This window comes from Habropoda laboriosa, unplaced genomic scaffold, assembly GCF_001263275.1.
Source record: "Habropoda laboriosa isolate 0110345459 unplaced genomic scaffold, ASM126327v1 scaffold176, whole genome shotgun sequence".
Taxonomy (NCBI): domain Eukaryota; kingdom Metazoa; phylum Arthropoda; class Insecta; order Hymenoptera; family Apidae; genus Habropoda; species Habropoda laboriosa.
The window spans coordinates 352,710-380,313 of NW_017100321.1; the positions used below are offsets into that span (position 1 = coordinate 352,710).

Below are 27,604 nucleotides of genomic sequence, written 5' to 3' on the forward strand. Positions count from 1 at the left end.
CAAACTTAAAGTTTCTGAAAACTGAGAAGAAGTTGCTACTATAAATAATTCTTCGTACCTCTCCGTTTTACTAGATTTTTAAACTCAATTCTTTAATCGAACTCTTTTGTACCTCTTTACGAAAATAAAACATTTCACTTGTCAATTGATGATTTTTCTAGTTAGAAATTAAGATCTGATATGACTCGAGTAGATAAGAAATGTTGTAACGGGAGTGAAAGTTTACGAAGAATTCGAGTAAGTGCAGGTATGTCCCTAAATTGCCTGAAGGATGGGAAATTTGGGGAAAGTCGAGTCATTATGGGGACTACCCTACGTATATAAAGAATTAGACCAGCTTCAGTCGTTATTTCAATTCCAGTTTACCTAAACTATGTGGTTCTCGAACATAATCCTCTTCGTAAGTTCTAATTCTCTCTGAAACAAATTAAATTCTTACGCGGAAGAAATACATTATTTTCTTAAAAAAGAAATGAAAAAGATTACTCGATTAAAAAAACTTTTACTTTAAATTTATATATTAATTAAAAAAACAAAAAAAAACTTCAGTTCTTCGTCACAATGGCTTCGTCGCAGAGGTACTCCCGGATGCAGACCAACGACCTCACCACTGGTGAGAAATTTTTCAACGACGTGCAAATGGTGGCCCACGATCTAACAGAATCAACGATGCTCCAGAAGAAAGCTATGGTCGACACCGTGAGCACGATGTCCACGGCGAAATATGGGGTTCTGAAGGACATGAAGAATATGGACAATCAACTAGTGAATACCTTAGTGGACGTCGAATTGTCCAAATTAAGTGCGATCAAAGTCATCAAGCTTGCCTTGTTGAACTTGTTATCCACGCAAATTCAGTCTGCGACGGACGAACTGCAGAACAGTAGCATCACCGATTTACTGGAATCGCCTATCTTTAGCTTCATAGTGGAAACACTGTTACCATTACTATCAGGAAAGGACAGCACGAAAATCTGGAACGTTCTCTTTCCCAATTTATCCAATTCCAATGACGTCTGGCCACACGAACATCTGGGAACACCCGTGATTCACGAAGGAAAATCAACGACCGTGTCAAAAGAGGCATTGTTCGAAGATTCTTCGTCAACAATTCCGAAGGGATCGCCTGTCCGAAAAATTTTGAAATTATAGTATTTCTCACAATTATACTGGACAGGATCTATTCGTGAAACAACCAAGGCCATAGAGGAGTAAACCTAAACTTTGTCCCTGAACTTTCTCTCGCCTTCCACTTATAATCCACTGTTTGCTTTAAAAACAGAAGATTTCTTATTTCGAATGTAAACAGAGAATAAAGCCCCAAGTCTTCAAGGTCTCTACAAAATGTAAATACCCCGATCAAAAGTTAAACTAAATGAGCACAATTAAATATTTAAAATTGTAATTTTAATGCTTTGTGCGCCGAATAAAATTATGGAAAAAAGATGTGAATTCTAACCTTGAATTGTTCTCGTTGGAGAATAACAGTTTAAAGTGCACTACAATGTTTTATTCGTACTCTTTTACCGACTCATGGTCGTTAAACCGAGCAGCAAAGGTATCGACCTGCGTGACCCATGCAGCAATAAATAACTATGAAATCGCCTCCAATTGGGCATAAATTACAATAAGTAGATCTCATTTGTATTTAAAATCCATTTAATCGCATACATGTCACTGTTGTATCGACGATCACCGCTCGCGTCGTTCGAGAATCGCGCGGCATTCAAGACAATCGATAGGATCGCACTTGATTAATGGTGTTTGCCAAACTCGCCGGGTAATTCGAAGGTGGACACGAATATTAACAGAAGTGTATAGCCATAAAAGGAGCTGAAGGCGATTAGACGGTTCCGGATATCAAGTGTGGCTTGCCCTTTGCACTTTTTCCAACGGTAAGCGTGTTACATCATATTATCCTTGGTTGTCGTTCGTTCATTGATTTATACATATCGATCCTTGACGCAATGTTCCCGAGGGACTAACGGAATTCTTTCGACTACTGAAATGCTAAAGCTCGAAGAAAAGAATGACGTTTTTTTAAAATCAAAATAGCCTGTATGTAGAAGGAATAGTTTACAAAGTTTGATATCGAAATATATGAGATAATCACGTTTCGGGTAACATTGTTAGGGAGGGACTTGAGAAAAATCACTACTCGGTATGGCGCTGTAAAAGAATCTTCAACGTAATCTATATGTCGATTGAACGTCCAAAAGAACTTTTATTGCTATCAAAATTTTATTGTATGAATGCACCCTGTACATGGAATAAATTGAAGATACGTAGAAATACTTGACAAGGACTACTGATCCAGTCTCGGTATTGCATGAGTCAGAAGTTAACGAACGGTTCTCTCCCGTTTCCGCGGTTTTCCGGTTAATACAACGCAGCAGCTGTGTTTTTCCACCTCTTTAAAAAGCGGTCCTGATGATGTTTGCGAATCACTGCAACACAGTGTATCGTGACAGTTCTATTGTGTTCCTACTTTGTTCAATTATACATTTCTACAAACACGTGGTTAATTATTCTGCACTCAACAGGTAAAGACAGGTACAACGCTGTGTTTATTTGACAAATGAACATCCTGATAGTATTGCTCTGAACAAAATTTTGACATGTTTGAGGTATACTATTGTTAATTTCTGCTATACACAGAAGATGAAGCAAATTCTCGCTGTGCTCCTGTTACTGTCGGTAGTTAATGCCGTCTTTACTTGGGAAAAATTCCATACTGGAATATTCGACAAACATTTCGCACCATATCACCAGTTTACGCAATCGGACGATAAAATACCGCCATCAGGATGGTTTCATAGACCACCAGAACACAGGCAACCGCCGCCAGAAAATTCGTTTATACCACCAGGACACAGGCAATCGTCGCCAGAAGATTCGTTTATACCACCAGGATATAGGTATATACCTCCAGGACATGTGCATGACCCGCCAGGCCAGGTGCTTTCAACATCATGCCAACTTTTGGACCAATTAGTTATGTTTCAAGTCAATCAACAGATGGCGATGAGCAAAAGTTGCACCGTCGCGTGGATTTGCCAGAATCCGGAAACTAACGACATGGTACGTTACTGTTATTCATTATAACGTTTATAATGGAAGATCTTTAATGTTGTCATAAGGTGTTTTTTTGTATTGGCCTTCAGTATAAATTTCGTTTGATTCATTTCTTGTCTAACTCCATCAAAATTCTAAATATCATTGATGAAATATTGAATTCTTAACGTTAAAGGAATTTTTCTCTTCTCTACTTATGAATAATCACTTATTGCCAATCGGTTTATTCGCAGGTTATTACCGGTGTCAACGGAGCACAGATAGTAATTCAGAAGCATCCAAACAAATGTTCGGACGAAAATCCTGGTCAAACATGTATTAATGAAAAAGAACCTAATAGTGAAACTTCTAAAACGCCTCCATCAACAATACGTACTACTACTCCACAGCCTAAAGTGACTGATTCCATCCGTCACAGCGGAGAAGGAATAATCGATGTTAGATCAAGGAAGAACTAAATGGACAACATAAAAGTACGACGAAGAAAACAAGAGTTTCTCTTGTAGTTGTGTATTTTATTTTTTTCCCTTCATTTTTCTTTCTTGTGCACCAAAATAATGCATATATCAACGTAATTAAATACAGAAATATATATTTTTCAAACTAAAAGATTGACGATCCAGTTCTGACATCTGCCGCACTTGCTCCCATTATTTCCTTGATTTATATGTTGCATTTTTATTATTAAATATCTTTAATATACATTTTGTTTATTATTAAAACAATTAACAATATAATAAAATATCAAGGATACCATTAAACAGGGACTGTAATAGTAAATTAACTCTTACTAAAGAAAAGAATGTTGATACATTTAAATTGCTTTTGGTTTAAACATTTTCTGTGCATATTTATAGATAGTTAAGAATCTTCGATAATACATACGATACTATTGTTAGGAAAGTTTCTTACTTTCTTGTTTCATTAGAATGAACTCCTTCATATGTAAGAAAAGAAATATGATACAATTGAACACACCTTATTATAAGGAAAATATTATTTATCAAATTGTGTTATTTTGCGTACTCGTTCCTATAAAGTAAGTAAAATTAATGTAATGATCGGTAATTCACATTACCAAATTAAAAACTATAATCCTACCGAGATTGCTAAATTAGAAGTATTGGATGTTCCTGGAAGATACGCTATAAGTCCATCTTCGTTTACCGTGGCATTGGGGTTTGTCTTTTTTATGTGGTCTATGGCTTTTTTAGCAACTTCACGAACTGTTGCAGCATTTACCAACGGAGTTGTGCTCCAAAGTGGACATTTTTTACTAAAATTGTAAATTTAATTTGTTATACGGTAGTATTTGGCCCTATTAGTTAATTGGCATTAACAATTTTTAGATGTTACTTGTTAAAATGTTCATATGATCTAATTCCTTCGTCACAAAGATAACACATTAAAGCTCCACAACTACAAGTGATTTTATTGCATCCATCTTCTTTAAAATACGGACGAGAACACTTGTAACATTTACGCACAAGTGCTTCGGTCATTTTCTCTTCCACAAATAAGCGCGCTTTATCGGATTCTTCTTCATAGCACTTAAGCGGTATATGATTTAACTTTCTACAGAATCTATTTTAAAATAATCATATCATACAATAATATGTGGCAATTAAAAATTTTCTTGTTTCATGTAATATTTGATGAACATCGTTAATGTATTTTTTATATTAAACCTACCGACACGATTCCTTCATACACTCGGGATTAAGACATTTAAAGACTTTGTCTTCTGGTGGAGGTATAGATGCAAAATGACAAAATGGACAGGAAACTAAACCTTCTAATCCAGCAGCCATTACTTCTGCTTCTTGCTTCTTACTTATAAGACTACTAAACTGTGTTGGTGATAATATCTTCTGAAGAGTAGGAAGACTAAATTCTTCATCACAATTTGTAAAACACAAAATGCGTGTTTCCCCTTGTGCTAACATTGATTCAGTTCCTTTTAAAATACATGAATTACAAAATATATGGCCATCAGCGCATGTTGAGCATTTAGATGGTACACACTCATCATTATAACAGCACTGACATTCTAAAAGTTCGTTTCCTTTCTATTAAATAAACAAATTAATTAAATTTTATTTTATTTTCGGTCTTTAATATTTATTCCAAACATAAATCATTACCTTCAATTTTTCAAATTCTTTAGCTTCCTCGTCTTTTAATTTATCCAGATACTCCTTAATTTGCTTTTTATGTGTTATAAATGCACATTCTTGCAATAAAGGAATATTCATTGATTGTGTTTTTCCCCACAAACCCATATTTTTATCTGAATTTTCCTGAGGTCTCATATTTTCTAATTCTTCCGCAGTTGCAGTTAAGTGATACATTTTTGACTCATATACATTTTTTAAAATTGCAACCTACAGAATTCAAATAATATAATATATACAGTGGGACATTATAATTTAAAAAACATACCTCAATTTGACTAAAATAAAATTTAAGAAACTCAAATGCATCAGAATTATATGTACTCTTTCTATTTGGATTTTCAAACTGTGTAAATGGATCTGGAAATATTTCTAAAAACTGCTTTACATTGAATTTAGTAGTGTATTGCATTTGTTGTTGTGTAATTTTTGTCCTTTGTAATTTTTCCTCCTTTGTTGGATAAGTAGGATGTTTGCACTGAGTTTGTACAAACTCTATTATTGCATCGGGATTATTACGTGTTCGCGCTAAGAATTTGTTTAAATATACAGGATCTGCATTAGGAAAGATGCCTGACAAATATGCATATTTCTCATCTTGTTCAAAATCTTTTTTTTTACATGTGCGTTTAGTATCTGTTTTAACTAAATGTAATTCTTTATCTTGTAGTATAAGTTCAACTAACTCATCTAACTGTTCAGTTGAAGGAACATTATCCCTGTCTAAATATTGTTCACACATTTGTCTAATGTAAGTCTTGTCTACATCAGGAAATATGAGTGTTAATTCTTCATATATTTGTTGACATTTTAGGGCCAAAATTCCTTTCTTTCTATTCCAATTAATTTCTTTCTTTCTAGTACCAGCAACCACCTGATTTGTATCATGTGCCTGATATGTTGCAGTTGAAATTGATGGTTTATTAAAATCTATTATTATTGCAGTATCATCATTACCAGAGGAAGAATTATTAGAATCTACTCTAGTTTGAGTAGATGAAGCATTTGAAGAAACAGTTGCATTTGTTGTTGTTAGCCTTGGTATTGATGTTTCTGGTGTTATTTCAACAGGGCAAGGTAATACAATATTAGAACACCCTAATATTGCACTAGTTGATGCATTTTGATATACATTTTGTGATTTTGTTGCTGGAATTGGTAAATCTTCTGGTGTAGTACCAGGTAATGTGACACTAGAGCATTGTGGTGTATAAGATGGTGTATTTTGCGAAGGAATTTGCGAATTTATTGTAGTTTTAGTATCCAATTTATTAAATAATGAATCAGCATAACTTATTGCGCCAGTTTTTTCATCATTTAAATTATTTATTATTTTGCTATTGCAATTAACTTCAACATTTGACATTTTTAAAATTTTTTTTGTATTTGCATATGGTAAACTTTTTTTATTAAAATTTTTGCATGGTGGATTTAGAAACATATTTCTTATTTCAGTTCGTGCATAAAAATCTAAATGTTCAACTGTTCCAGATAATTTCTGTTTCTTAATGCTTTTCATGAAATCCAAATATTGCAGATAATTATGTAACATTTGTTCTCTATAGTTATTTGTTGAGTTTGGCATAAACACATTTCTTCCAAAAGACATACTTTTATTTGTAAAATCATTATTTTTGCGCTTTTTTAAACATTTTAATTTTTTTGCATCTGCGCAATCGTTATATTGCTTTGCCGTAATATATGTTAATTTTGATGGAGACAAAATTGAGAAATTAGTTGAAGGGACATGCTCTACACATGATGGGTTATCATTAACTATTAATTTCGCTGGACGTAATATTCTATTTTGACTATTTTGAGCAACTTTATTACATTGTATTGTGTTTTTTAACAGTCTATTATTTTTATACTGTGTTTGTGATATAGTCTCTTTACCTTCAGTATTTATAACATTTGATGTATCTTGTACAATTAATGAATCATTTGCTAAATTGTCATCTAGTATTATAACATCTTCATCACATGAATTCCTTTTTTCATTTGATTGTTTAGTGCAGTTAATTTCCTTTTTATTTTGCTTAACATTCTTTCGTTGCCTAGGCAAATCATTTTGAAATATCTCCTCACATTGAGAAGTATCATCTGTCAATTTTCTTTTGAAAGGAAACTTTACCATTGGCCTTTTCTGTGGTAATAAATCCCAGAGACTAAGCTCTACACGATTTTCTGCATAACGATTTTCGTACAACTTTGCATACACAGATTCATACTTAAATGTAGGTAAAATTGTACATATCTGATGAGCTTCTTCCTTCAATTTTGCATTCAGAACATCTAACTCAGCATTATTAGTATGGTTTAAATTATTACTACAATCTAATATTTGGCTATTTAAGGATTTTACAGGTTCTGCTTTACACATATTGTCTGATGATGATAAAATTAACTTCTCCTGTTTTTGAAAACTTTGAATAGAATCTGAATTATTATTGGGGTCATTGTTATTTTCCTCCAAAACTTCTATATCAATTATAGAAACTTTATCACAAAAATCAGAATTACTACCAGAATCATCATTATTTATATCTGTATCTGATTCACTGGAATATATCTCAATGCATAGCTCACTTGAAGTAAGTTTTTCTACATCCATTTTTTCTTAAGCAATTGTTGATATTAATTCAGCTTTGTATACAGTCACCCTGGAAAGTAAGTTAGCAACCTGGTCAAATAATTTAAACATAGGAAAAATGATGAACATTGTGTTATTATGACACTAATCATTCTTTTGTCTTGTTTATTGTTTCTTTGATATTCACAACTGTGCTCAGTATTTATTTTAGCAGTAGTTAAATGATGTAATATAATTTTTCATTATTACTTTTTTTTACATATAATGATATGTGAATGTAATATATTTTTAAGATATTTTAAATCTGTTACATAGATTCTCAATCGTAACTTCAATTGACAACATGAAAACACTATTTTATTAGAACTTGGTAAGAAAAGGGGAACATTCTGTATAAGACTGAAAATATTTAAGTTAAGGGAACTGGATGAAAGCAGCAAACAACGAAACGTCAATTTTACATTTTGTGAAGTGAAAAAAAAGCCACTAACAATAACAAAAGGAATGAAAGAAAACTTCGATTTACTTAATCAATTGACACAAATAAAGAAACGAATTGCAGATGCTGAATATCATAATTGTGTATATTACAAAGAAATTCTCATTTCGTAAATTAAAGCAAAGAAACAATTATATTGTGAATATTAACACGTAATTAATCCAAAGGAAAAATGTATACTTTTTATAAATTGTATGATAAATACATTAAAATAACTTACAGAACACAAAATTGTTGATTGTAACTCATTTGTTCTCATGAAAATAAAAAATGTTAAATTCTTAATCACTATCTGAATGTAACCGGAAACAAACGAAAGATAATTACTTAGAATACTGTGATTCCCACAGAAGTATCCATCAATCAGTATACAAACTTTGACTTAAAAAAATTGATTTAAAGAATGATGATTAAATATGCACGTATTGTGTATTATAAATGTTTTTATCGAAATTCATTGCGATATTTTATATTAATAAACAAAAACACACGTAAACAAGCATAAATTGAGCAATTGTACATTTATTGCGTACTACGTTTTTCAAATAGGAATTGTTAGCATCAAGGCTACCAATATAAAAAGCTTATGTTTCATAGAAACTTCTTTATTTATATATTGCATATGATAATATAATCTACATATACTATATGATAATAATTTATTCAATTCAATTTTACAATTTAATAAAAAATTTGTAAGTAAAGGCAGTACTTTTGCTGATATTAATTGTAACTATAGAGTTGATGTAAAGTTTTTAAGTAAAATCTAAATAATTATAATAATAATATTGCAAATTTAACAAAAACATTTAAAAATATATATAACTGTTTGCACTTATTTTTTTCCCTGCATAACACTATTATTTTCAAGTGAAGTTGGTATTAAATTTTGATAGAGGACGCTCTGATAAAAAGTGAAAACGTTTCACACTATATTCCTATCTGGAACAACATAACCTTAAAGGGTACCTTGATAACCCGCTGTCGGCGGATGAACTGTCAATTCTGGTGTATTTAGGAAGAGTGTTGTGTATTATATTATTGGCTATAGATTCAGGAAATTCGTGTTGACTGACCAGAGTCCACGAATTTCCGACAGATTTTTTACAAATAAGTTTCCTTAACGTTTAGTTTAATAAATTACATTAATACGTGACCGCACCCGTCTCTGAATGGTTACGTGCGGTGATTCATAGAGATAATTCGCAGTATCACACGTTTCTTCGAACGATATCGTATGTAAATTTATCGAATTCTTCGTGAAAATAAAATACAAAATGACAGAAGTTCATAACTTAGGTGTTGATGCCATCAGCTGTCATGCTTGGAATAAAGATAGAAAAGGTTTGACTTTCATTTAATTTGATGTAGTTCCTTTGCCAATTAATGGACAGTCTTACTATATTTTTATAGAAGTAGCCATCTGTCCAAACAATAATGAAATTCAAGTTCACAAACGTACATCAAGTGGTTGGAAATTACTGCAGAACCTACAGGAACATGATATGCATGTCATGGGTATTGATTGGGCACCAAATACCAATCGAATAGTAACATGTTCTGCAGACAAAAATGCATATGTTTGGACACAGGAAGATGATGGAAAATGGAATCCTGCATGGGTGCTTTTAAGAATAAATCGGGCAGCAACATGTGTAAAATGGTCTCCATTAGGTATACTTTTGATCAAATTAATTCATGTTGTTAGATTATATTTAAGTAAGCCTAAACTAAAATGTGGCTTATATTTTTTTTTGTAGAAAATAAATTTGCTGTTGGATCTGGAGGTAGAGTAATAGCTGTTTGTTATTTTGTGTCTGAGAACAATTGGTGGCAGTGTAAGCATATAAAACGCCCATTGAGGTCCACTGTAACTACGGTTGATTGGCATCCAGAAAACAAGGTTCTGGTTGCTGGATCCACTGACTACAAAGTTCGTGTATTTAGTGCATTCATTAGTGATATGGAAGATGCACCTGGTACTGGACCTTGGGGTCACAGTAATACTTTAGGAACATTACTTGCTGAATTCCAAAATACTCCCAATGGAGGTAGAGAGAAGTATCTTTTTGTTAATAGCTTAGATAAGGTTTATTTTTGCTAATCATTTCCTTATTTATATATAGGAGGTTGGATACACTCTGTTGCATTTAGTCCTTGTGGTAACAAAATTTGTTGGGTAGCACACAATTCATCTATTTGCATTGCTGATGCTACCAAAGGATATTCAGTCATACGACTGTATACAGAGCATTTACCATTTTTAAGTTGCGTTTGGATTGGGTCCAATTCCATTGTTGCTGTGGTATTTACTCACATTTTTTAATTATATAAGAAAAACGTTTATTAATAAATATATAAACTGTCAGTATCATCTATATTTCAGGGACATAGTTGTATGCCTATGCTGTATTCTATAGACGACAATGGTCAACTATATTTTGTATCAAAACTAGACAACACGCAGAAAAAAGAAGCCGCCGGATTGTCCGCCATGCGTAAATTCCAATCGTTAGATCGCCAGGCGAGAACCGACACGAACGATAATGCCTTGGACAGTATACATCAAAATACGATTAACTGCGTGCGAAAAGTATCAGATAACGAGTTTAGTACGAGTGGTTTAGACGGTCAGCTGGTAGTATGGGATCTCAAGGTAAACTTCGTATAATCGATGTTTAATTAAATTCATATATACAATACACTCATCAATTCAATATCTTTTTCTATTCAGCTCTTGGAGAATTCCATCGCCGGTCTCAAGATAGCATAAGTAAAATCTTTTTTTATATCAAAGGAAGACGGAAGATATTACATCAAACGCAAAAGATGTATAAATGTTAAATCTGAACAGAAAAGAAAGAAATATACGATTTCTCATTAATCCTCTAGTAATATCGATCCTTCCTACAACTAAACGCTTTATGTTCTTCGGGTAAACGTGCATCGACAGGCATATACAAGTAATGCGATTTTCCTTGCGTGCAGCAACTGTTAAGCTGTTTCAAATGTCCCCTATATATTCGAGTCGTTTTTGCTGGATCATCTCTCTCTTTCTCTTTTCCACTCACCGTTACATCGTTATGACGAATGCGATGCCTGTTCATCATTTTGGCGAGCGGTTTGCATACTTTCAGGCGTTACGACGTGATGTCGGTTCACCGATCGCCAGGCGTAAAAAGCTGGCATTCGCGCCTGGAAACCACATGGTCTGGTGGCGTACGGGCAGTTGAGTGGGGGGCAGCCGGACAAGTTCAGCGCGAATATCGATTCAGTCTCGCGCAAACCACCCCCATGCTACCGTGCCCGTCGCAGCAGCTCCACCTTCCTAGCTTTGTTTTCTGCTCATCGTGTCATGACTGACACATAAACAGAGAGAGAAAGAGAGAGGCGCACCGCGGTAAAAGGTTGTGTGCACGGTGCACCCCGTGCTTCCACGAACAGAACCGATACAACGTTACATACGGTGAACAACGCGTTCGTATCGTTCGATTTTCAAGAGGACGACCGAATTTTCGACGCGAGGGAACGAGATCATCGTCGATGATGCTTATCGATTTGACGACAACCACTTTCAACGAGACATTCCATTGTTCGCACGCTTTACTACAGTGAGGTGGTCAAGTTTATTACATAAATCCGGGTCGTGTGACGCGGATGGACGTGATCTGCAAACGATTCATCCCTTTTTATTTTTCTTTCCTTCCGACAAACGTTGGTACATTGAATCAGTAAAACGTGTACAACTTGTCTTGAATCTGTCATTTCACGGCATATATTTCGTCGTTTTATCCAACGTCTGTTTCTTCCAACCTGTTCTTTTCTTTTCCCTCTGCTTTCTCGTCCTTCGTTCACGACCAACATACACACGTTCCCCTTTTGCTTCTGGTGTACACCTTCCGTCGAATGGTTCGCGCGACAGTCACGGGCTGTCGATTAAAATAGATCCTTCCAGTGAAAACGTTCCATCATCGATTCGCCGCGTGTAACCAGCTCTCTCTCGAAGGGTTGCGTTTCGTTCCTCTCGACCACGCGCGCCGATACAGCCGATAAATTTAGAAGGCTGTTGGGAGATATGATGATCGAACCGTTCGAAAATTGAACGTACTCTTGTGTTACTTGCGAAACACCATATCGACACGACGTAAGTACTGTCGCAACGTGCTGTGATTGCCATCGTGGCTGAACCCTGTAAACGTTAAGAGAAGAGGACGAAAACGAAAGAGAAAAAAGGAAGAAAAAGGAAGCTGTCTACGAAGAGTTCGTGCTGTGACGAGTCTCGAAGATTCTCTCAGTGTTGTTGGCGTGTGCCTCTCGAGAATATGAAACGCTTTAATCACGGCCACACGCGTCCGTATTCGTCTTGACTACGTGTCGTGGCTGAGCAAAAGGACCGCGTCTCCACTTCTTAAGAGATGTCTTCGATATCAGCGCAGGGGGTCGTTGAAAGAGCCAGCGCCGAGTTGACCAAGAGAATCAACGGTCTGGGGTTGAGAGCATCTAAACATCATGGTTGGTGAATCGTAAATTAACATCGTTTGCTGTTTCTTTTTTTTTTTTTGTCGTTGTCTAATGGGACTCGAAATCGTTAGAGGAATTTTGGCGAAATGATGCAATGGAGAGATTAAACAGAGATCGTGTGTGCACGTAACCTTTTGTTATCACCCTCGTATCTTTTGCTACTAGCATTTCTGTTAGATAAGAAGATAAAGATTCACGATTACTTCTAAAAAAAAAAAAAATTTTTTCAACTCTAAGAGAAGTGCAAGTTCTCAATCTTCTTTTCTTCTTGAATTTTTTTTTCTCAAGATCAGCTTTTAAAGAAAATGCAACTGGGTCGTGGAAAATTCGAGGATCATAACAGAGTTAACTCAGCAACAGCAACATTTCCATCGAATACTTCATACGGTATGACATTTTACCGAGCTTTTAAACCATCGAGGGTTGCTTACCAAGCAATAAACTCATTCGAGTAGACGATCCTCTAATTATTTCGAGCACCTCGTAGCCCATTTTATCCTTCGTGCAAATGGCCCTCTTTGGTCGAGAATAATTTAGAATCGATAACTTTACCTCGAGAACAATTTTCAACCGTCCACTTCTAATCTCAGTTTAAAGAATAATTTAATACCATCGAATGGTAATTGAACATTTTTTTTTTTAATTTACCCTTCGACGATAAGTTACATTGATTTTTCTTTCTCCTTGGTTCGTCCGCGGTTTATTTTATTATTTGCCTGGAATTTCGAACGTTCACCAAAATATAGGGCGATCCGGGGAATTTGGCTATCCAGTTATTACGTAATCGCGATGACGAATTGATTTCCGTCGAACCGCAACCCCGAGCCGCTCCTTCCGTGGCGTTTCTTAATTCTGCATTATGCAACGTCAGCCTGGCACCATCGGTTGATCGCCTAGAATCCGTCGTCCCGGCGATTCTCCTCCGATACGCCCGTTAAAACGGCCACCAGGTGCTTTTAGTCGCAATCTGAACTGCAATGGAATCGATAGCATTCGTCCTCGTACACGTGGAAACGTAGAAACCGAATAGACTGTCCTGGAATCATTCTACCTTATTCCATTGCTTCTTCCCTTTGAACAGTTACCTGGAAAATGACGCAAGATTCACCTCCCACCATGTACAATTCTCTTCTCAATTTTCATCTTAAGATTATTCAATTTTTCTTCCTTTTCTTTGGTTTGTAATTATCGATATTTTGTCTGCTCTCTATGTACGTTATTTTGTATACAAATGGTCCATACTACCTGTGGAAATAAATACATAAGTAATTTACTAACCTCACAGACATGTATGATACATTTTGTATTCTTAACCTGTTATTTGAGAAAGACGAGTTAATTCGTCATTGGTTCATAATCATTTAGAACATAATATTTTATTTAGTGAGAGATTATTCATCTTTAATTGCACCGTTATGCTCGTATTAAATATAAAATACATCATATTCACATTTGCAAGAGGCAAAATGAAGTAATTGGTTATAATTTTCTTACTTTTCATTGTAAACGAGAGAGACTCGATTTCTGCTTAAGAAGTGAATCCAGTTAATAGGTTAAAAGTTTTTTTAAAACTAGTTTCACAAACAAATTTTAAGAATTATTTTATACAATTACTAACCCCACAAATATATTTGATGGAATTTTTATTTTGAAATAAAACAATCGAATCTATCTAGAAAAGAAATGCATATTCCACGCCTATCGTACAATTAAAAATTTCCCTTAAATAGTAAACACGGAATCTGTCAACGGCGCAATAATAACGCGAATCATGAATGGCGGAAATATCCCCAGGAAAATAACGGGCGCCATTATACGCTTTCCGCGGTTACGCCAGAATTTATTCGAAACCGTTGTTAATTATCGTTAATTGTTGCCGCCGCGACGATCGCGACGCGGTGCGTCGTGTTGTGTCTATCGACGGGACTGGGTCGGCGATTCACGAAGCCGGAAATATCGGTGAATCGACGATTTGTCGCGTCTGGTGAACGCGAGAAGCCGAGCAACGGGGCGTTTTGAATGGGGTGGCAGGAAAACAAAAGGCCGTGCACTCACGCACGCACAACGCCGCCGCTTTCGACAGAGAGCAGTGGATTTATTTTAACGCATAAAATAGGCAATCACGGTGGCTGGATTGCAGCCAGCCGTGCTGCACGCTGACTGATAAAATCACGGAGGATCGGCCCAGAGCACTTCTCGTGGACGATTAATCATTCGTTCCGTGTTGTCGGACCAATCGTCGCCGAAGCTTGCCACCGAAAGCTCGAGAGCGCATTTGGCCGTGCCACGACGAAGACGCGCATGAAAAATAAATCGCGTGCTCGATGATGAATCTTATACGATGTCGCAACCTGTGATTCTATTCTTTCACCGAATTGTTAGGTTAGGTTCTGATTGTTCAGAGCGTATGGAGAGAGTTTATTGGAGATATCGAGGAATATGGAATATAGAAAAAGTTGTTAGAAAATTGTGATCCCTTCAGATTTGATGATTTTACTTCTAGAATGAATCGATGATCTTTTTCAGAGTAATAATGATTGTAATATTAGTAGAATACAGTACAGCGTCAGTTATCCGAACCATCGGTTCGAGGAGTGAACAAACTTATGGTGTAGCGGTACCGATGGATAAGTAAAAAATAAACTTTCTTAATAAATGTATATTGTTACTTCAAAGCATTTTTTTCAAATATTTTCATCAATAAGTAATTTTAGGCTTCATTCCTATAGTTATCAACTGGGTAACTACATGCATATGTTTCATTAAGTGAACTGTTCGATTATCCGAACCATCTCAGTCCCAATTGGTTCGGATACTGACGCTCTACTGTATTAGAATTGCTCGACTTGCACGAAAAATAAATAGCGTGCCGGATGATAAATTTTATACGATGTCGCAATTAGTGATTCTATTCTTTGCTCGGATTGTTAGGTTAGGTTTCGATTGTTCATAGGGAATGGAGAGTTATTGGAGAAAATGATTGCGATCCCCTCAGATTTTATGAATTTACTTCTAAAAAAAAGTCGATAGTAATCTTTTCAAGAGAAATAATTGTGGTATTATTAGAATTATGTAGTATTTCGTGCTTCTACAATGTATAAATTTTTCCATAATTACTTTATAAATTCTGTAGTATCATATTTTTACGTACATAGAAATGATCCTGCGCAGTGTATTTTTTTTTTTCAGTGAAAATGTCCACTGTTGGGTATATTTACACGTTGCGCAATGTGTCGGTTGCAACGTTTTGAAAAAGAAAATTGACGCCACGGTCAATTCTGTTTCTGAATCGTTCAATTTCGAACGTTTCGTTATAGCTACTTTGTTGTGTAAAAAGAGAACTTCGCGAAAGAATCAATATGAAATGTGTTATTGTAGCAGGTTAAGCGATATCCAGATAAGAGCACAAAAGGTCTGGTCGCGATTGAAATCGTAGGTGGGCACGATTGACGGAAAAAAAGAAATGCCCGCCGAGCGATAAAGAGATAGAGAGACGGGAAATAGAGGCGTGTAGTACCCGGAGCCAAATAGGACGTACAGCTCGGAAATAAAACGAGAATAACTGCTGCATCTTCGTCGAGTTTACCTTTGCAGAAACGCCTTTAAAGACACGCTCGCCAATACACGTTTGTGCGCACGGGGCTCGTTTAAAAAATCGATTCTTTCGCGTTTTACGCTCGATACACGGAATCCTGTTTTAAAATGCAACACCTCTGTCCATGCATAAGTTGCTGGTATTTTGAACAGAAAGCGAAAATTTGTCGTTGTGGATGATTTTTAATAAACTTTTTTTTTCTCTCTACAAAACTTTTCTTTTTTTTTTTTTCATCGTGAAAAACGAAAGGGAATATTGTAGTTCGATGGAATTTAAGAGAGCCTTCAACATCAAGGAGACTTCTGAAACCTTACGCTTCCCCGCATTATCGCGTCAACATTTCCCCGATGCTGCTCGAAACAATTAGGATTATACGCTCCTGAATGATTCACAAGTCATCAAACATCTACCATAATAGAAAGTATACTTACACTATCTTATCTACCTCAAACTGTTTCGCCTCTAATCATTCTCAAATATACAAAGTAATCAGCTACTCCTATTTAAACATCAAATCCATGAATTATCTATTAATCAACTGACAAAATATACGATAACAAGAGAAAGAAATACACTGTGAAATTATTCCATTCATAATTCTCTCCCAATATCAGAAAACTCAAATTCACACTTTATCAATTGATAACAAAATATGAAAAATGAAAAATTAAATCATTCAATTTTTAATTTCCTCCAAATATATGAAAAATCAAATATACGCTTTATCAATTGACAACGAAACAAAATAAACAGTTAAATCGTTCAATTTCTAATTTCTTTCAAATACTAAAAAAGTCAAAGTCACACTTTGTCGGTCGATAAAGAAATCAAATTTACATTTTATCGATTGAGTTACAAAAAAAAAGAAAAAAAAGTACTCGAAGTAGTAAAATCCTATTGAAATCTTCGAACCGAGTCAAATAAAGGTAATAACAAGCAACGGTACCGATGGACCTACAGTGAATCACATTAACTACGAATTCGTAGGCAAAGAAAGCACGATGGTTTAAATAAACCACGGAATGTTTCAGGTGGGGGAAAGGCGAGCGTCATGGAACGCGTTACGAACGTGTTCTGCGGTAGCGGCGGGGTCGCGTACACGAATTTGCAGAGCGCGAACAATGCGAACGCAACCCCGGAAAAGCCGAGCAGGAGCGTACCGACGTCGATGAGCAACATGCCATCGGCGAACAACAAGAGTCTAAGCAGCGCAGGCACCTCCAGCAGGTCGAGAATATCGAGAAATCGGCCAAAGAACGTGCCATTGGCCAGTGGCGGAACCGGTGGATACGTCGCGCCCACCACGTGGGAACAGTTGATGGAGGACGATCATTTCCTAGGCAAATTCTTCCTTTACTTCACCCCCCTCGAGAGGAGGATTTTGGCTCAGGTGCCAGTGATCAGACGATCGTTATTATAATTAATCTTAACCAACAGACGTTCGTTCCTTTTCTTCTTATTCTTCGTTCAATCACATTCACTATTACGATTTGTATTTTCTCTTGTACGCTTGAAAACAGAATTTTCTAGTGATTTCATTAAATACGACGATCTTCTGGTAGATTTAACGAAGACACACTTGCTCAATGTGAAGGAAATCTGCAGAGTTATTTGTCCGATATTATTATTGGTCTTGAATGCAACATTTTTTGAAGCTTAATGTTTTTTTTTTTTTTTAATACAAGACTATAAGAGAAACACGTATAACAACACGTATGATATAAAAAAGGACGGAAATAGTATAATTTAAATCAAATGTCACCTTTTGTACGAACATAGTGAGTGTCGTAATATTTGTGCACAGCATTGTGTTACGTATTTATGCGCAACACCGATAAAATTCTACCTAAATTGCATTAAATGCCGTACAATCTACATCACGTGTGCATTTATCAGTCTGTCATAAGAACTGGTGCGTCACGCGTATGTAACGACTGCTAGCGAAACGTGTTAATCTTCTAGTTCTTGGCTTTAATCCGTTGGAAAGCCGTTAAACAGTCAGGGTTGACGATGAGGGTTGGGCAACGATCATATGATCCGACATGTAGGATGATTCTCCCCGGTCGTAAGGTAAATCACTTATGATTGAAGAGAATGTTGTCGCGAAATGCTTCGTAGACCGACATATTTATTTTGAAATGTACTGTGTTTAAAAAGTACGTCAAGCCTGTTGGCTGAAAAACCTCTGTTATGGATCTGTGCCTACAATGTATACAGAAGCGCGTTACTAATTTACAATCGGAAACTCTAAAGCCTACCGGTATTAGCAGTCTTTTCCTATTGGTCGAACGATCGTTTGTTCCGGGATAGGTTAGATTGATATACGATCTCGCGTACATAGTGCACCGGAGTTCTCGTAGGTCCATGTTACGCGATCTATTAAAACCAGAAGCTGTTTTCTGATGCACACTTCGAGGAAGCATCGTCCTATTCTTGTCTGTACGACATGTAGCACAATTGGGCATCGTGTTACTCCCTTTGAACAGGAGAATAAGAAGAAACAAATCTGTAAATCGTAAGGTTTATGTATGGTGGCTTAGTGCTTCTAAAATTCTGTACTAACAGAGAAAGTTTTTTAACGATAATTTAGACAATGTATTAAGTCAGTGCGAAACAAAAATATTACACGTTTTCTTAGTCAATATACAATGTACAATATACAATACAACAGTTCGTCTAAATTAATTGGAATTTACAAAACTTCCTCATCTGAAATTCGTGAGACTGAATATGTCTATAATTTTTTTTTTTAAATATACGAAAACGGAGCAAGAATGTAATTGTTTAATCATTTGTAGGTTAGCCCAAGATGGAGGGACATACTATACGCGCGGCCTCGACTATGGGCAGGCTTGGTGCCCGTGGTGAGGTGTCGCGAGGTGCGAGCCATGCCTCCAAGTTCGCGTACGCGCTTGTACGCATCTTTAGTGAGAAGGGGATTTCATTCATTAGTCCTTCTTAGCGCTTCTGACGAGGATATCCCAGAACTGACGCACGGATTCCCGTTGGCGCAGAGGAATATCCATTCGTTGTCGCTTAGGTGGTGCGCAATCACCGACGGGGGCCTGGAAGCTCTCTTAGAACACTTGCAAGTAAGAGCCACCATAATGAATAAAACACTCCAGTAAGAAGGGTAAATTCACTTATTTTGTCATTAGAAATCAATGAATTATTTCATACAGAGGGATGGAAATACTTGCAAGAGTGCATCTAAATGTCTTTACTGTATTTCAATCTATGAAACAGTAAAACTTTACCAATGGAAATGAGTATTTCTTGAAGCATTAAAAAAATTTATATTGTTACACTGAAAAAAATAATCTTTTACTATAGAGTATTGCTTCTCTTTCAGATTGAGTAACTTTCATAAGTAATTTTCATAAGTTACTTCAGTTAAGCAAGGATATTTGAGGCATTCAGAGTACTCTGTTCTATATATTGTCTGTTATCTTTAACCAAAACATATGATTTCTATATTTCAAATTGCTCAAAAAGATTATAATAATAGAATCTCAGAAACGTAGACACGAAATTTACCTAATGCTTCTGTATTTTTAGGCATTGTTCGAGCTTGAATTAGCTGGTTGCAACGAGATAACGGAAGCCGGCTTGTGGACCTGCTTGACACCTAGAATAGTATCACTCTCCTTGTCGGATTGTATCAACGTGGCCGACGAAGCTGTCGGTGCTGTCGCTCAATTGCTGCCCAGCCTCTACGAGTTCTCGTTGCAGGCTTATCACGTAACTGACGCCGCCCTTGGATACTTCCATGCCACTCAAAGTAGCTCCCTTAGCATTCTCAGGCTGCAATCTTGCTGGGAACTTACTAATCATGGTGTAGTCAATATTGGTAAGAAATCGTTCTTCAAATATCTTCTTTAAATCCCAAAAATTGGAGAGTTGTCATTAATCATTCAGTCAACGTTGAAACAAGGTTCTTATAAAAATACCAAGAGACACACATGGCACAGAAAAGATACACAGATACGTTACGTCAAGAAGATACTAAACGTTGCGTGGCAGCGTCGCGAAAAGCGGGACGGTTGCAACATTGTTCATTCGCCAGAATCCAGGTAGAAATAATTCGCTGTGACGATACCGTGAAATTAAGTCAGGTGATGCATGCATCCGGTCATTATAAATTTAGAATTAATGAACACCTTAAGATTTATTTACTTTTCACGCTGTCGGCGACAGCTCAGACTCAAACTCCTAAGTGAGTATACAGCCTGGCTCGGCTTGTCAAGGACAACGACCGGTTGTCGTTATTTATACAGCTTCACGTTTCCGTGCAACAAGTTAACACTCAATTCTTCCATACACTTTTCCACTTACAAAAAAAAAAGCAAACACACATTATACAAAAAATTTATAAAATTTCTTCCTCGTTTTATCTTTCAGTACATTCCTTGCCCAATCTGACTGTCCTGTCGCTGTCCGGATGCAGCAAAGTCACTGATGATGGCGTCGAGCTAATTGCCGAGAACCTATCCAGGCTTCGTTCGTTGGATTTAAGTTGGTGCTCGAGAATCACCGACGCCGCCCTGGAGTACATTGCCTGTGATCTGAATCACTTGGAGGAGCTCACGTTGGACAGGTAAGAGCCGCTTAACGCGACCATCCGCTTGCAACAAACAGCGACGTGTCGTTCTCTTCTTTCTTTTTTTAAATCGCGTTAGCCACGTCGCGATGAGTTCAACCGTGGTGAATCCGTACGATCCATTCATGTTCTAAATACTGAATGCGTTAACGAGTATTCTATTTACGATCGGCTATTGCGCAATACACGCCGATGAATCACGGCGAGTACACGCGTTCAGACGCCTAAGGAGACGGATTCACAATCTACTTAAGCGGCCAATCGACCGGATGATATATCACGATTTCGAGATCGCGATCTTGGATGTCGAACGATTTGGCTCGGTTGCCGGACGTAGAAAAAACTCATTGCTTCAACATGAATGCCAATTTGTCCCGAATTGAGACGTTAACGAAACGACGATTATCGCACGACGATCGTCGAGTAATTAGTCTGAGAAAGAAGCTATTAGATTGATGTATAGGTTATGTATTTCTTCACGTAATTGTAAGGTTAAAAATTTGGGAATATGAATGGTACATAATTTCCTTTTTAAGTAAATTAGAAATTTAGGAACTAGAGTAAGATGAAATATTTTTATCTGAGTTGAATGTAAGAGAAAAGTGAAGATTTAGAAGGTTTGAATTAGATGAATTTCAAAGTGTTTGCTAGTGAATAGTTTGTTAAACTTTTTTTTTTTTCTCTTTCTCTTCACAATGGGATCATTGAGCGCATTGTTCTTGAGATGGTGCGTACTACTTAGAGACTTTGGACTTCAGCACTTGTGCGGCATGAAATCCTTACAAGTACTCTCCGTGGCAGGTAAGATCAACTTAAGGCTTGTCCTATATAACGCCCTACATTGCGCGACGAAATTTAAAGAGTAATCTTCAACGTTCTGTGAAACACGATCAATCATCGATTTAACAATTTCACGCTATTTAACCTCAAAATTGAAATAAAATTTAAAAAAGTTACGAAACGAAATATTGAAAAATAAATAAATTTTCACAGGGTGCCCATTGCTCACAAGTAGCGGATTATCTAGCTTAATTCAGCTTCGACATTTACACGAGCTAGAGTTAACCAACTGTCCAGGAACATCTCAGGAGCTATTCAACTATCTGCGTGAACATTTGCCGCGCTGCCTAATCATCGAATAAACGTCACTTTAGCCAAGGCACGGCCAGAGCTCCGAGAATTCCTTTACGTTCCACCTAGAAGACGTTTCTATTCTTATAGAACGAAACAACAACATAAAAAAATGTTTCACGTAAAGCAATACTTAGAACGAACGGGGATTACAAGTATATGTTGGAGAAGACGAATGCGGATGGGATAGGAGAAGAAAATTGACGTCCAGACGCGAAAACTACCGCATACTATGTTCTCTCATGTAACTGAAAGGAAAAAGGATATATATATATATGAAAAAAAGAAAAAAAGAAACTAACCCCTAAAAAACGTGCAAACGTTAACACTAAGATAGTGCGTAGGCAATTTTTAATACACCAGAGCTCTTGTACGAATCGCACTCCTTTTTCGCCGATGCTAGACTTTCGATTGGATCGAAACTGGTCCGATTCCGATTGTGTTGTGTTTGTTTTTTTCTTTGTTTTTGTCGAAAACGTTTATATGAAAAAAAAAAGAATGGAAGAGAAAAAGAAAGTATGCGCATCTCGATAACTCATGGTTTCCTGTGCAGAGTTTTACGCGTCGCTGCTTGATGATAGAGGAGAAACAAAAAAGCAAACGAACGAGGCAGTTTAACTAAAGTAGTAGGTTCTCGCTAAACAAGAAGCAAAAATGAAAAACGATGAAAAAAAAAATACAAAAGAATAAGTAGAGATTGTCCGACGAGACGACACAACAGACTCAACAACAAACAGTTAGAACTGTGATAAATTTTTATTATATACGTATATTGTTCTACTTCGACTATGTTTAGGAACGTTGTTTATCCCGCTTTACCGTTTAAGAACGCGCACGAGATTATCGACGCGTTAGACGCGTTGCTTTGAGAGAAAAAGCCAAACGAGCTACTGTACCCTAGTGAAGTGAAAACAAAAAAAAAAACAAAAAACGGGAAAAAGAAACGAAAAAAAGTGCAGAAAAACATTCCGATTACGTCTTAACGAGAATTTTTATTTCATGAGACGTATTTACGTAATTCGCGATGTTTTTTTCATTTGTTCGACGATACATATTGCTGAATAAACGAGAAATGAAAAAAAAAATGAGAAACAACGTTAAAGACCATTGCACATCTATGTATTGTCTAGAAGAAAAAAAAATGTTTTTGACTTATATTTTACCTACGTATATTCTGCTGTCATGTAATTAATGTTTCCTACATTTAAGGCTTACACCTAGCTAAGTTCTCGAATGTTTTTTCATTAAATGTAACGATATATCGCAATATAGAAGAAGAACGTATTTATGTGTTTAAACTATTTCGACGGTTATTTAAAAACGGATCAGTGTCACACTACTCTATGCTCCAAGTCAAGCACGTAAGATATTGGAAGGAGTTTTACGCCATCGTTGCAGCTGGGACAAGTGCAACGTTTTTTATGTTGAGACTCGTACTACCGAACATCTGTGTAACGTTTTAGCATGACTTCGACTTCTACTGAACTGAAATTATTTTTTGCGTGTTATCACATGTTTAGCACATAATGTCTTTGTATATATTGTACAAAAATATGATTAATAATTCTGTTACCAATCAAAACTAAATATAAATATATCCGCACAGTCGAAATTCTATCTGAAATCGTGTCACGTGTGACGCGAGTCACGGATATAACTTATAAGAGTGATATATAATAACACGATGGAATGTGCTGTGAAATAAAAATTTATTGATCTGGATTTATTTTTGTACTTTTAGCTATTTTCCCACCAAGTAAGTAATCCAAGACCTGGCTCATCTATAGCGCCCTAGGATATAAAATTAAAATAACCATTAATTTTCAATAAAATACATGTACAACAATCAATATTTTGCCAATTATATGATTACACATACCCCTAAAGTATAAGGGGATGTATTTTTAGCTTCTGATTTTTCAGTCTCTCCAGACACATTTGGTCCTGTGGGCAATGCTTCTGTGAAAGTTTCACTCACTACCCTGAATCTTATAATTTCTCCTAAAGTTTTTAAATTATTATTCTCCTATGCAGACTTTTAATATGTGGAGATTAAAAATTTAAAATTTACCTGCATCCATAAATAAATCATGTTTTTCACCATCTCCTGTATCATATTCCCATACCCATGCTTGCTCCATTTGATCAAACCTTGATGGATGTTGCAGTTTGTGGGGTGGAATTACAATATCCTCAAAAAAACCTAATGTTACTGCAAATAAAATTTGAACGATGAATAAATTATAACCTAATATGAACAACAATAGCACATAATATAAATATTACCATGAACTCCATCAACACTACAGCTACGTATTTTTCCTATTAAAATTTCTTCCATAAATGGACGGAACACAATAAAACGAAATACTACTTTGGTATGAGATGCACCATCACCAGGAAATATATATGATTCCTCGATCTTTATGATGTCATGAAGAGCAATACAAAGACCAACATTGAGATAAACCTTGAATGAACCAGTTAATAATAATGTCAATTACTTCTTATAACACATTACATTGACATATTTAGATTAAGTCACAACATTTCACCTTATTAGCTAATTTTCTATTAAGTTCATTGGTAATAGCATCGTTCAATTTTTTCTTGAATTCCCACGGTGGAATTCTGACTGTATCTTTCAATTCCGCGAGCACAAACATTAGCAAGGTATTATATTATAAAACAACACAATTTTCTAATGATAAAAAAAATATTTATTGCTTATGAATCACTAACACAATATTTATCTCGGTTGTTTCAATAAATATGTGAAAGTATAATTTTTATCACAAATTGTATGTGCTTTGAGGCGAGTCACCTCCATGCCACATACATCGAGAAAAACCACATCTCTATCAACATAACCTTTAATACACGTGCTTCAACATAGCAAAATACGAAATAGAAACAGATTTCATAAGTTCCATACTTTGACTTATCGTATGAATATCTGAAGTGAAGAATGTAATACGAATAAGAAATTAAAAGATTCGTAATACAGTTAAACCGAAACAATATTAAAAATCTACTTCGATAGATTATTTAAGGTAAACACAAGATTGACAGTATGGATGTTGTAAATTCTATTCTGGAAAAGAGCACTCAGGAAAAGGATACATATAAATCCATAGTGGTGAATAAAGAAGTAGACGTTGAAACAGACATAGGAACTCTTCTAGCGTTAGATTATAATGCTTTCGACCTAAAAGACTTCAGGTAACCTACAAAACTCTTTTTGTATCACAATAATTTTCACTTCAATACGATTATTTTTATTTAAATTACAATTATTTTTTATATTTTATAGATCACAGCCTGAAGAATATTTGAAAAGTCTAACAAGGGGCAATGTGCAAATACTCATTAACAAGATTTGGGAACTTCCAACAGAACGTATTGATGAAGTAATAATAGCAAAATTACCCAAACCAACATTTGTATTGCCACGATCTCGACAAATTCCAAAATCAAAACCTTTAACAAAGTGGCAACAATTTGCCAAAGAAAAGGGTATCAAGTCTAAGAAGAAGACTAAGTCTAAAGTTAAATGGGATGAAGAATTACAGAAATGGATTCCTTCATTTGGCTATAAACGTAACAAAGCTATGGAACAGAAGGATTGGTTAGTAGAAGTTAACAATCATGACAAAGCTGTGCAAGATCCAATTGCAGCTGCAAAGACAGCAAAAGAAGAAAGAAAGTCTAAGAATGAATTGCAGAGATTACGGAATATAGCTAAGGCAAAAAATATTAAGATTCCAAGAGTAGGACTTCCTACCAAAGAACATTTCCCTGATACACAGCAACTTTCTCAAGCCATCACTGTTGCACGTACATCAACAGCATCCCTTGGCAAATTCCAAGACAGGTATACTTGTGTAGCTTATCATTATATCATTGATTATCATCTTTAGTGTAAATTTGATTTGTACATGCTCATGATACATATATATATCAGGTTACCAAAAGAAAAAGATGCAAAGGGTATTGCAAAACAAGTACCAGGTATGAAAAGAAAACCAGAAGATATTCCAGCAAATGTATATGATGAGAAGAAACGGTATAAAGATTTAGCAGATAGTATTCTGAAAAGTAACACCAAAATTCTTCGTGAAGACTTCTCTGTACCCAAGTAAGTTTTCCCATTTGTCACAACTAGTATGAATATTGCAAGAACAACATAATTGAAAATTTGTTTTCTTAGAACAAAACCAGCTAAGTCAGAAAAGAAGAAAGGTAAAAAGGTAGGAAAGAATAAGGGGGCAAAGAAACCCAAAGGGGGAAGAGGACAACGATGTTTCAGGCTTAGAGCCGGGGGTAGAAAACGAAGATAATCTTATATAATCTAGTCTTAATCGCTTGAACTTCGATGATTAATAAAATTTGAAAATTTTTTATTAAGTATGCTAGTATTAAGTACGCTAATATTAAAAAAAAAACTGTTGGAATAAATAATATTCATGTAAAAATTTGGCACTATTTCTATTGAATCAATCAGTTCCCTTAACTTAAGCATAATTTTATATTACGAATCATCATAAAAAACGTTTTAATGTGAACCCTCATAAATGGGTCACTTTAAATCATATGCAGATCATGGGTAAGGAAAACCATATTTCAAACAATTAAATTACAGTATAACAATGACTTTAAAGAACCATAAACACATTCTCTATAATATAAAGAATATTTAATCTATACTTCCTTAACTAAGAAAGCCAAATGATTTCAATAAATACAAAAGAAATAAATGTGTGAAGTCCATATTTTAGAATTAAATTAATCGAAGGTGAAATATACTTGAAATATATTACGGTGAAATTCGTTAAAAAATACAAATTGCAGGGACAGCATTCCAAGTCGATAAGGCAGGTTGTCCCTTAGCCACAGAATCAGGGTAACACGAGAAAGGTGAAAGGTCAAAAGCAGCACGGGATATCGACTCGGGGAAGTTGAGAGGGCGAGGTAACCTGGAAGCGGGTACAAGGGAGGGTAAGTGCGAAAGCGGGTTGCCCTAGAATCTGTAAGGGGTTCCACCCCGCATGTGATTTTATACGTATTGTATATCTGTACACATTCAATGCCATCTAAACGAAATACAAACGCATTAGGATACCTTGCGCAATCTATATAGGTCGAAATGATAAACACGTTCGATATTGGTAGTTTGTTTAAAATTGTAATTTGTACAATTTATTTATCAAAATTTTGATTTATTATATTTATGGTATTTGCAAAATTGCAAATAATAAATATTATCGAATGTAATATACTATGGCAAGTGAAACAGGGACACTAAGCAGGAGGTACAATAATACGATGTATGCAACATTTCAGATCGGAAGTATATTATACAACTTACGTGTCCTATTTGATCACAATACTGTTAAGCCCCGATATGCGATGTATA

At 35.6% G+C, this 27,604-nt stretch overlaps 6 protein-coding genes across 7 annotated transcripts; 4 read left to right on the plus strand and 2 right to left on the minus strand.

Annotated features, from left to right (window-relative positions):
- Nucleotides 1-1,722: 1,722 nt before the first annotated feature.
- LOC108574309 lies at nucleotides 1,723-3,782 on the plus strand. 2 transcript variants are annotated; one of them, XM_017936876.1, is made up of 3 exons: nucleotides 1,723-1,895; nucleotides 2,659-3,081; nucleotides 3,309-3,782. In XM_017936876.1, the coding sequence occupies exons 2-3, from the start codon at nucleotides 2,662-2,664 to the stop codon at nucleotides 3,531-3,533; spliced, it is 645 nt and encodes a 214-aa protein (XP_017792365.1). In that variant the 5' UTR covers nucleotides 1,723-1,895; nucleotides 2,659-2,661; the 3' UTR covers nucleotides 3,534-3,782. The 2 variants fall into 2 exon arrangements, with proteins under 2 accessions (XP_017792365.1, XP_017792366.1); XM_017936877.1 differs by lacking the exon at nucleotides 1,723-1,895 and adding an exon at nucleotides 2,460-2,543.
- Nucleotides 3,783-4,071: 289 nt separating this feature from the next.
- Nucleotides 4,072-7,873, minus strand: LOC108574201. Its single transcript, XM_017936737.1, has 7 exons — nucleotides 7,001-7,873; nucleotides 5,518-6,844; nucleotides 5,220-5,459; nucleotides 4,768-5,144; nucleotides 4,432-4,659; nucleotides 4,177-4,351; nucleotides 4,072-4,107 (listed from the first exon to the last, which is right to left on the minus strand). The coding sequence occupies exons 1-7, from the start codon at nucleotides 7,861-7,863 to the stop codon at nucleotides 4,072-4,074; spliced, it is 3,246 nt and encodes a 1,081-aa protein (XP_017792226.1). The 5' UTR covers nucleotides 7,864-7,873.
- Nucleotides 7,874-9,332: 1,459 nt separating this feature from the next.
- On the plus strand, nucleotides 9,333-11,149 carry LOC108574279 (actin-related protein 2/3 complex subunit 1A). The gene is made up of 6 exons (XM_017936840.1): nucleotides 9,333-9,685; nucleotides 9,755-10,015; nucleotides 10,102-10,392; nucleotides 10,468-10,646; nucleotides 10,728-10,997; nucleotides 11,076-11,149. The coding sequence occupies exons 1-6, from the start codon at nucleotides 9,619-9,621 to the stop codon at nucleotides 11,112-11,114; spliced, it is 1,107 nt and encodes a 368-aa protein (XP_017792329.1). The 5' UTR covers nucleotides 9,333-9,618; the 3' UTR covers nucleotides 11,115-11,149.
- Nucleotides 11,150-12,028: 879 nt separating this feature from the next.
- On the plus strand, nucleotides 12,029-23,249 carry LOC108574251 (F-box/LRR-repeat protein 16). The gene is given in 7 exon segments (XM_017936806.1): nucleotides 12,029-12,853; nucleotides 17,489-17,847; nucleotides 19,256-19,549; nucleotides 20,016-20,307; nucleotides 20,859-21,054; nucleotides 21,686-21,858; nucleotides 22,051-23,249. Coding segments are annotated over 7 exon segments (1,560 nt in total). The 5' UTR covers nucleotides 12,029-12,756; the 3' UTR covers nucleotides 22,200-23,249.
- Nucleotides 23,250-23,887: 638 nt separating this feature from the next.
- Nucleotides 23,888-25,025, minus strand: LOC108574317 (DNA-directed RNA polymerase III subunit RPC8). Its single transcript, XM_017936885.1, has 5 exons — nucleotides 24,744-25,025; nucleotides 24,475-24,658; nucleotides 24,260-24,400; nucleotides 24,068-24,189; nucleotides 23,888-23,979 (listed from the first exon to the last, which is right to left on the minus strand). The coding sequence occupies exons 1-5, from the start codon at nucleotides 24,852-24,854 to the stop codon at nucleotides 23,926-23,928; spliced, it is 612 nt and encodes a 203-aa protein (XP_017792374.1). The 5' UTR covers nucleotides 24,855-25,025; the 3' UTR covers nucleotides 23,888-23,925.
- A 184-nt stretch (nucleotides 25,026-25,209) lies between these two features.
- Nucleotides 25,210-26,528, plus strand: LOC108574315 (ribosome biogenesis regulatory protein homolog). The gene is made up of 4 exons (XM_017936883.1): nucleotides 25,210-25,410; nucleotides 25,502-26,062; nucleotides 26,153-26,326; nucleotides 26,399-26,528. Exons 1-4 carry the CDS (start codon nucleotides 25,262-25,264, stop codon nucleotides 26,526-26,528), a joined length of 1,014 nt encoding a protein of 337 aa, XP_017792372.1. The 5' UTR covers nucleotides 25,210-25,261.
- Nucleotides 26,529-27,604: the final 1,076 nt, after the last annotated feature.

Excerpts from the sequence above, each read along its gene's own strand:
- LOC108574309 (XM_017936876.1), top strand. The coding sequence starts at position 2,662 with ATGAAGCAAATTCTCGCTGTGCTCCTGTTACTGTCGGTAGTTAATGCC. Across the intron at positions 3,082-3,308 it reads ATCCGGAAACTAACGACATG|GTTATTACCGGTGTCAACGG; the intron begins GTACGTTACTGT and ends GTTTATTCGCAG.
- LOC108574201 (XM_017936737.1), bottom strand. The coding sequence starts at position 7,863 with ATGGATGTAGAAAAACTTACTTCAAGTGAGCTATGCATTGAGATATAT. Across the intron at positions 5,460-5,517 it reads TTTATTTTAGTCAAATTGAG|GTTGCAATTTTAAAAAATGT; the intron begins GTATGTTTTTTA and ends TGAATTCTGTAG. Across the intron at positions 4,660-4,767 it reads TGTATGAAGGAATCGTGTCG|ATTCTGTAGAAAGTTAAATC; the intron begins GTAGGTTTAATA and ends ATTTTAAAATAG.
- LOC108574279 (XM_017936840.1), top strand. The coding sequence starts at position 9,619 with ATGACAGAAGTTCATAACTTAGGTGTTGATGCCATCAGCTGTCATGCT. Across the intron at positions 10,016-10,101 it reads TGTAAAATGGTCTCCATTAG|AAAATAAATTTGCTGTTGGA; the intron begins GTATACTTTTGA and ends TTTTTTTTGTAG. Across the intron at positions 10,998-11,075 it reads TGGTAGTATGGGATCTCAAG|CTCTTGGAGAATTCCATCGC; the intron begins GTAAACTTCGTA and ends TTTTCTATTCAG.
- LOC108574317 (XM_017936885.1), bottom strand. The coding sequence starts at position 24,854 with ATGTTTGTGCTCGCGGAATTGAAAGATACAGTCAGAATTCCACCGTGG. Across the intron at positions 24,401-24,474 it reads TAGTGTTGATGGAGTTCATG|TAACATTAGGTTTTTTTGAG; the intron begins GTAATATTTATA and ends TTTTATTTGCAG. Across the intron at positions 23,980-24,067 it reads CATCCCCTTATACTTTAGGG|GGCGCTATAGATGAGCCAGG; the intron begins GTATGTGTAATC and ends TTTATATCCTAG.
- LOC108574315 (XM_017936883.1), top strand. The coding sequence starts at position 25,262 with ATGGATGTTGTAAATTCTATTCTGGAAAAGAGCACTCAGGAAAAGGAT. Across the intron at positions 25,411-25,501 it reads TTCGACCTAAAAGACTTCAG|ATCACAGCCTGAAGAATATT; the intron begins GTAACCTACAAA and ends TATATTTTATAG. Across the intron at positions 26,327-26,398 it reads GAAGACTTCTCTGTACCCAA|AACAAAACCAGCTAAGTCAG; the intron begins GTAAGTTTTCCC and ends TTGTTTTCTTAG.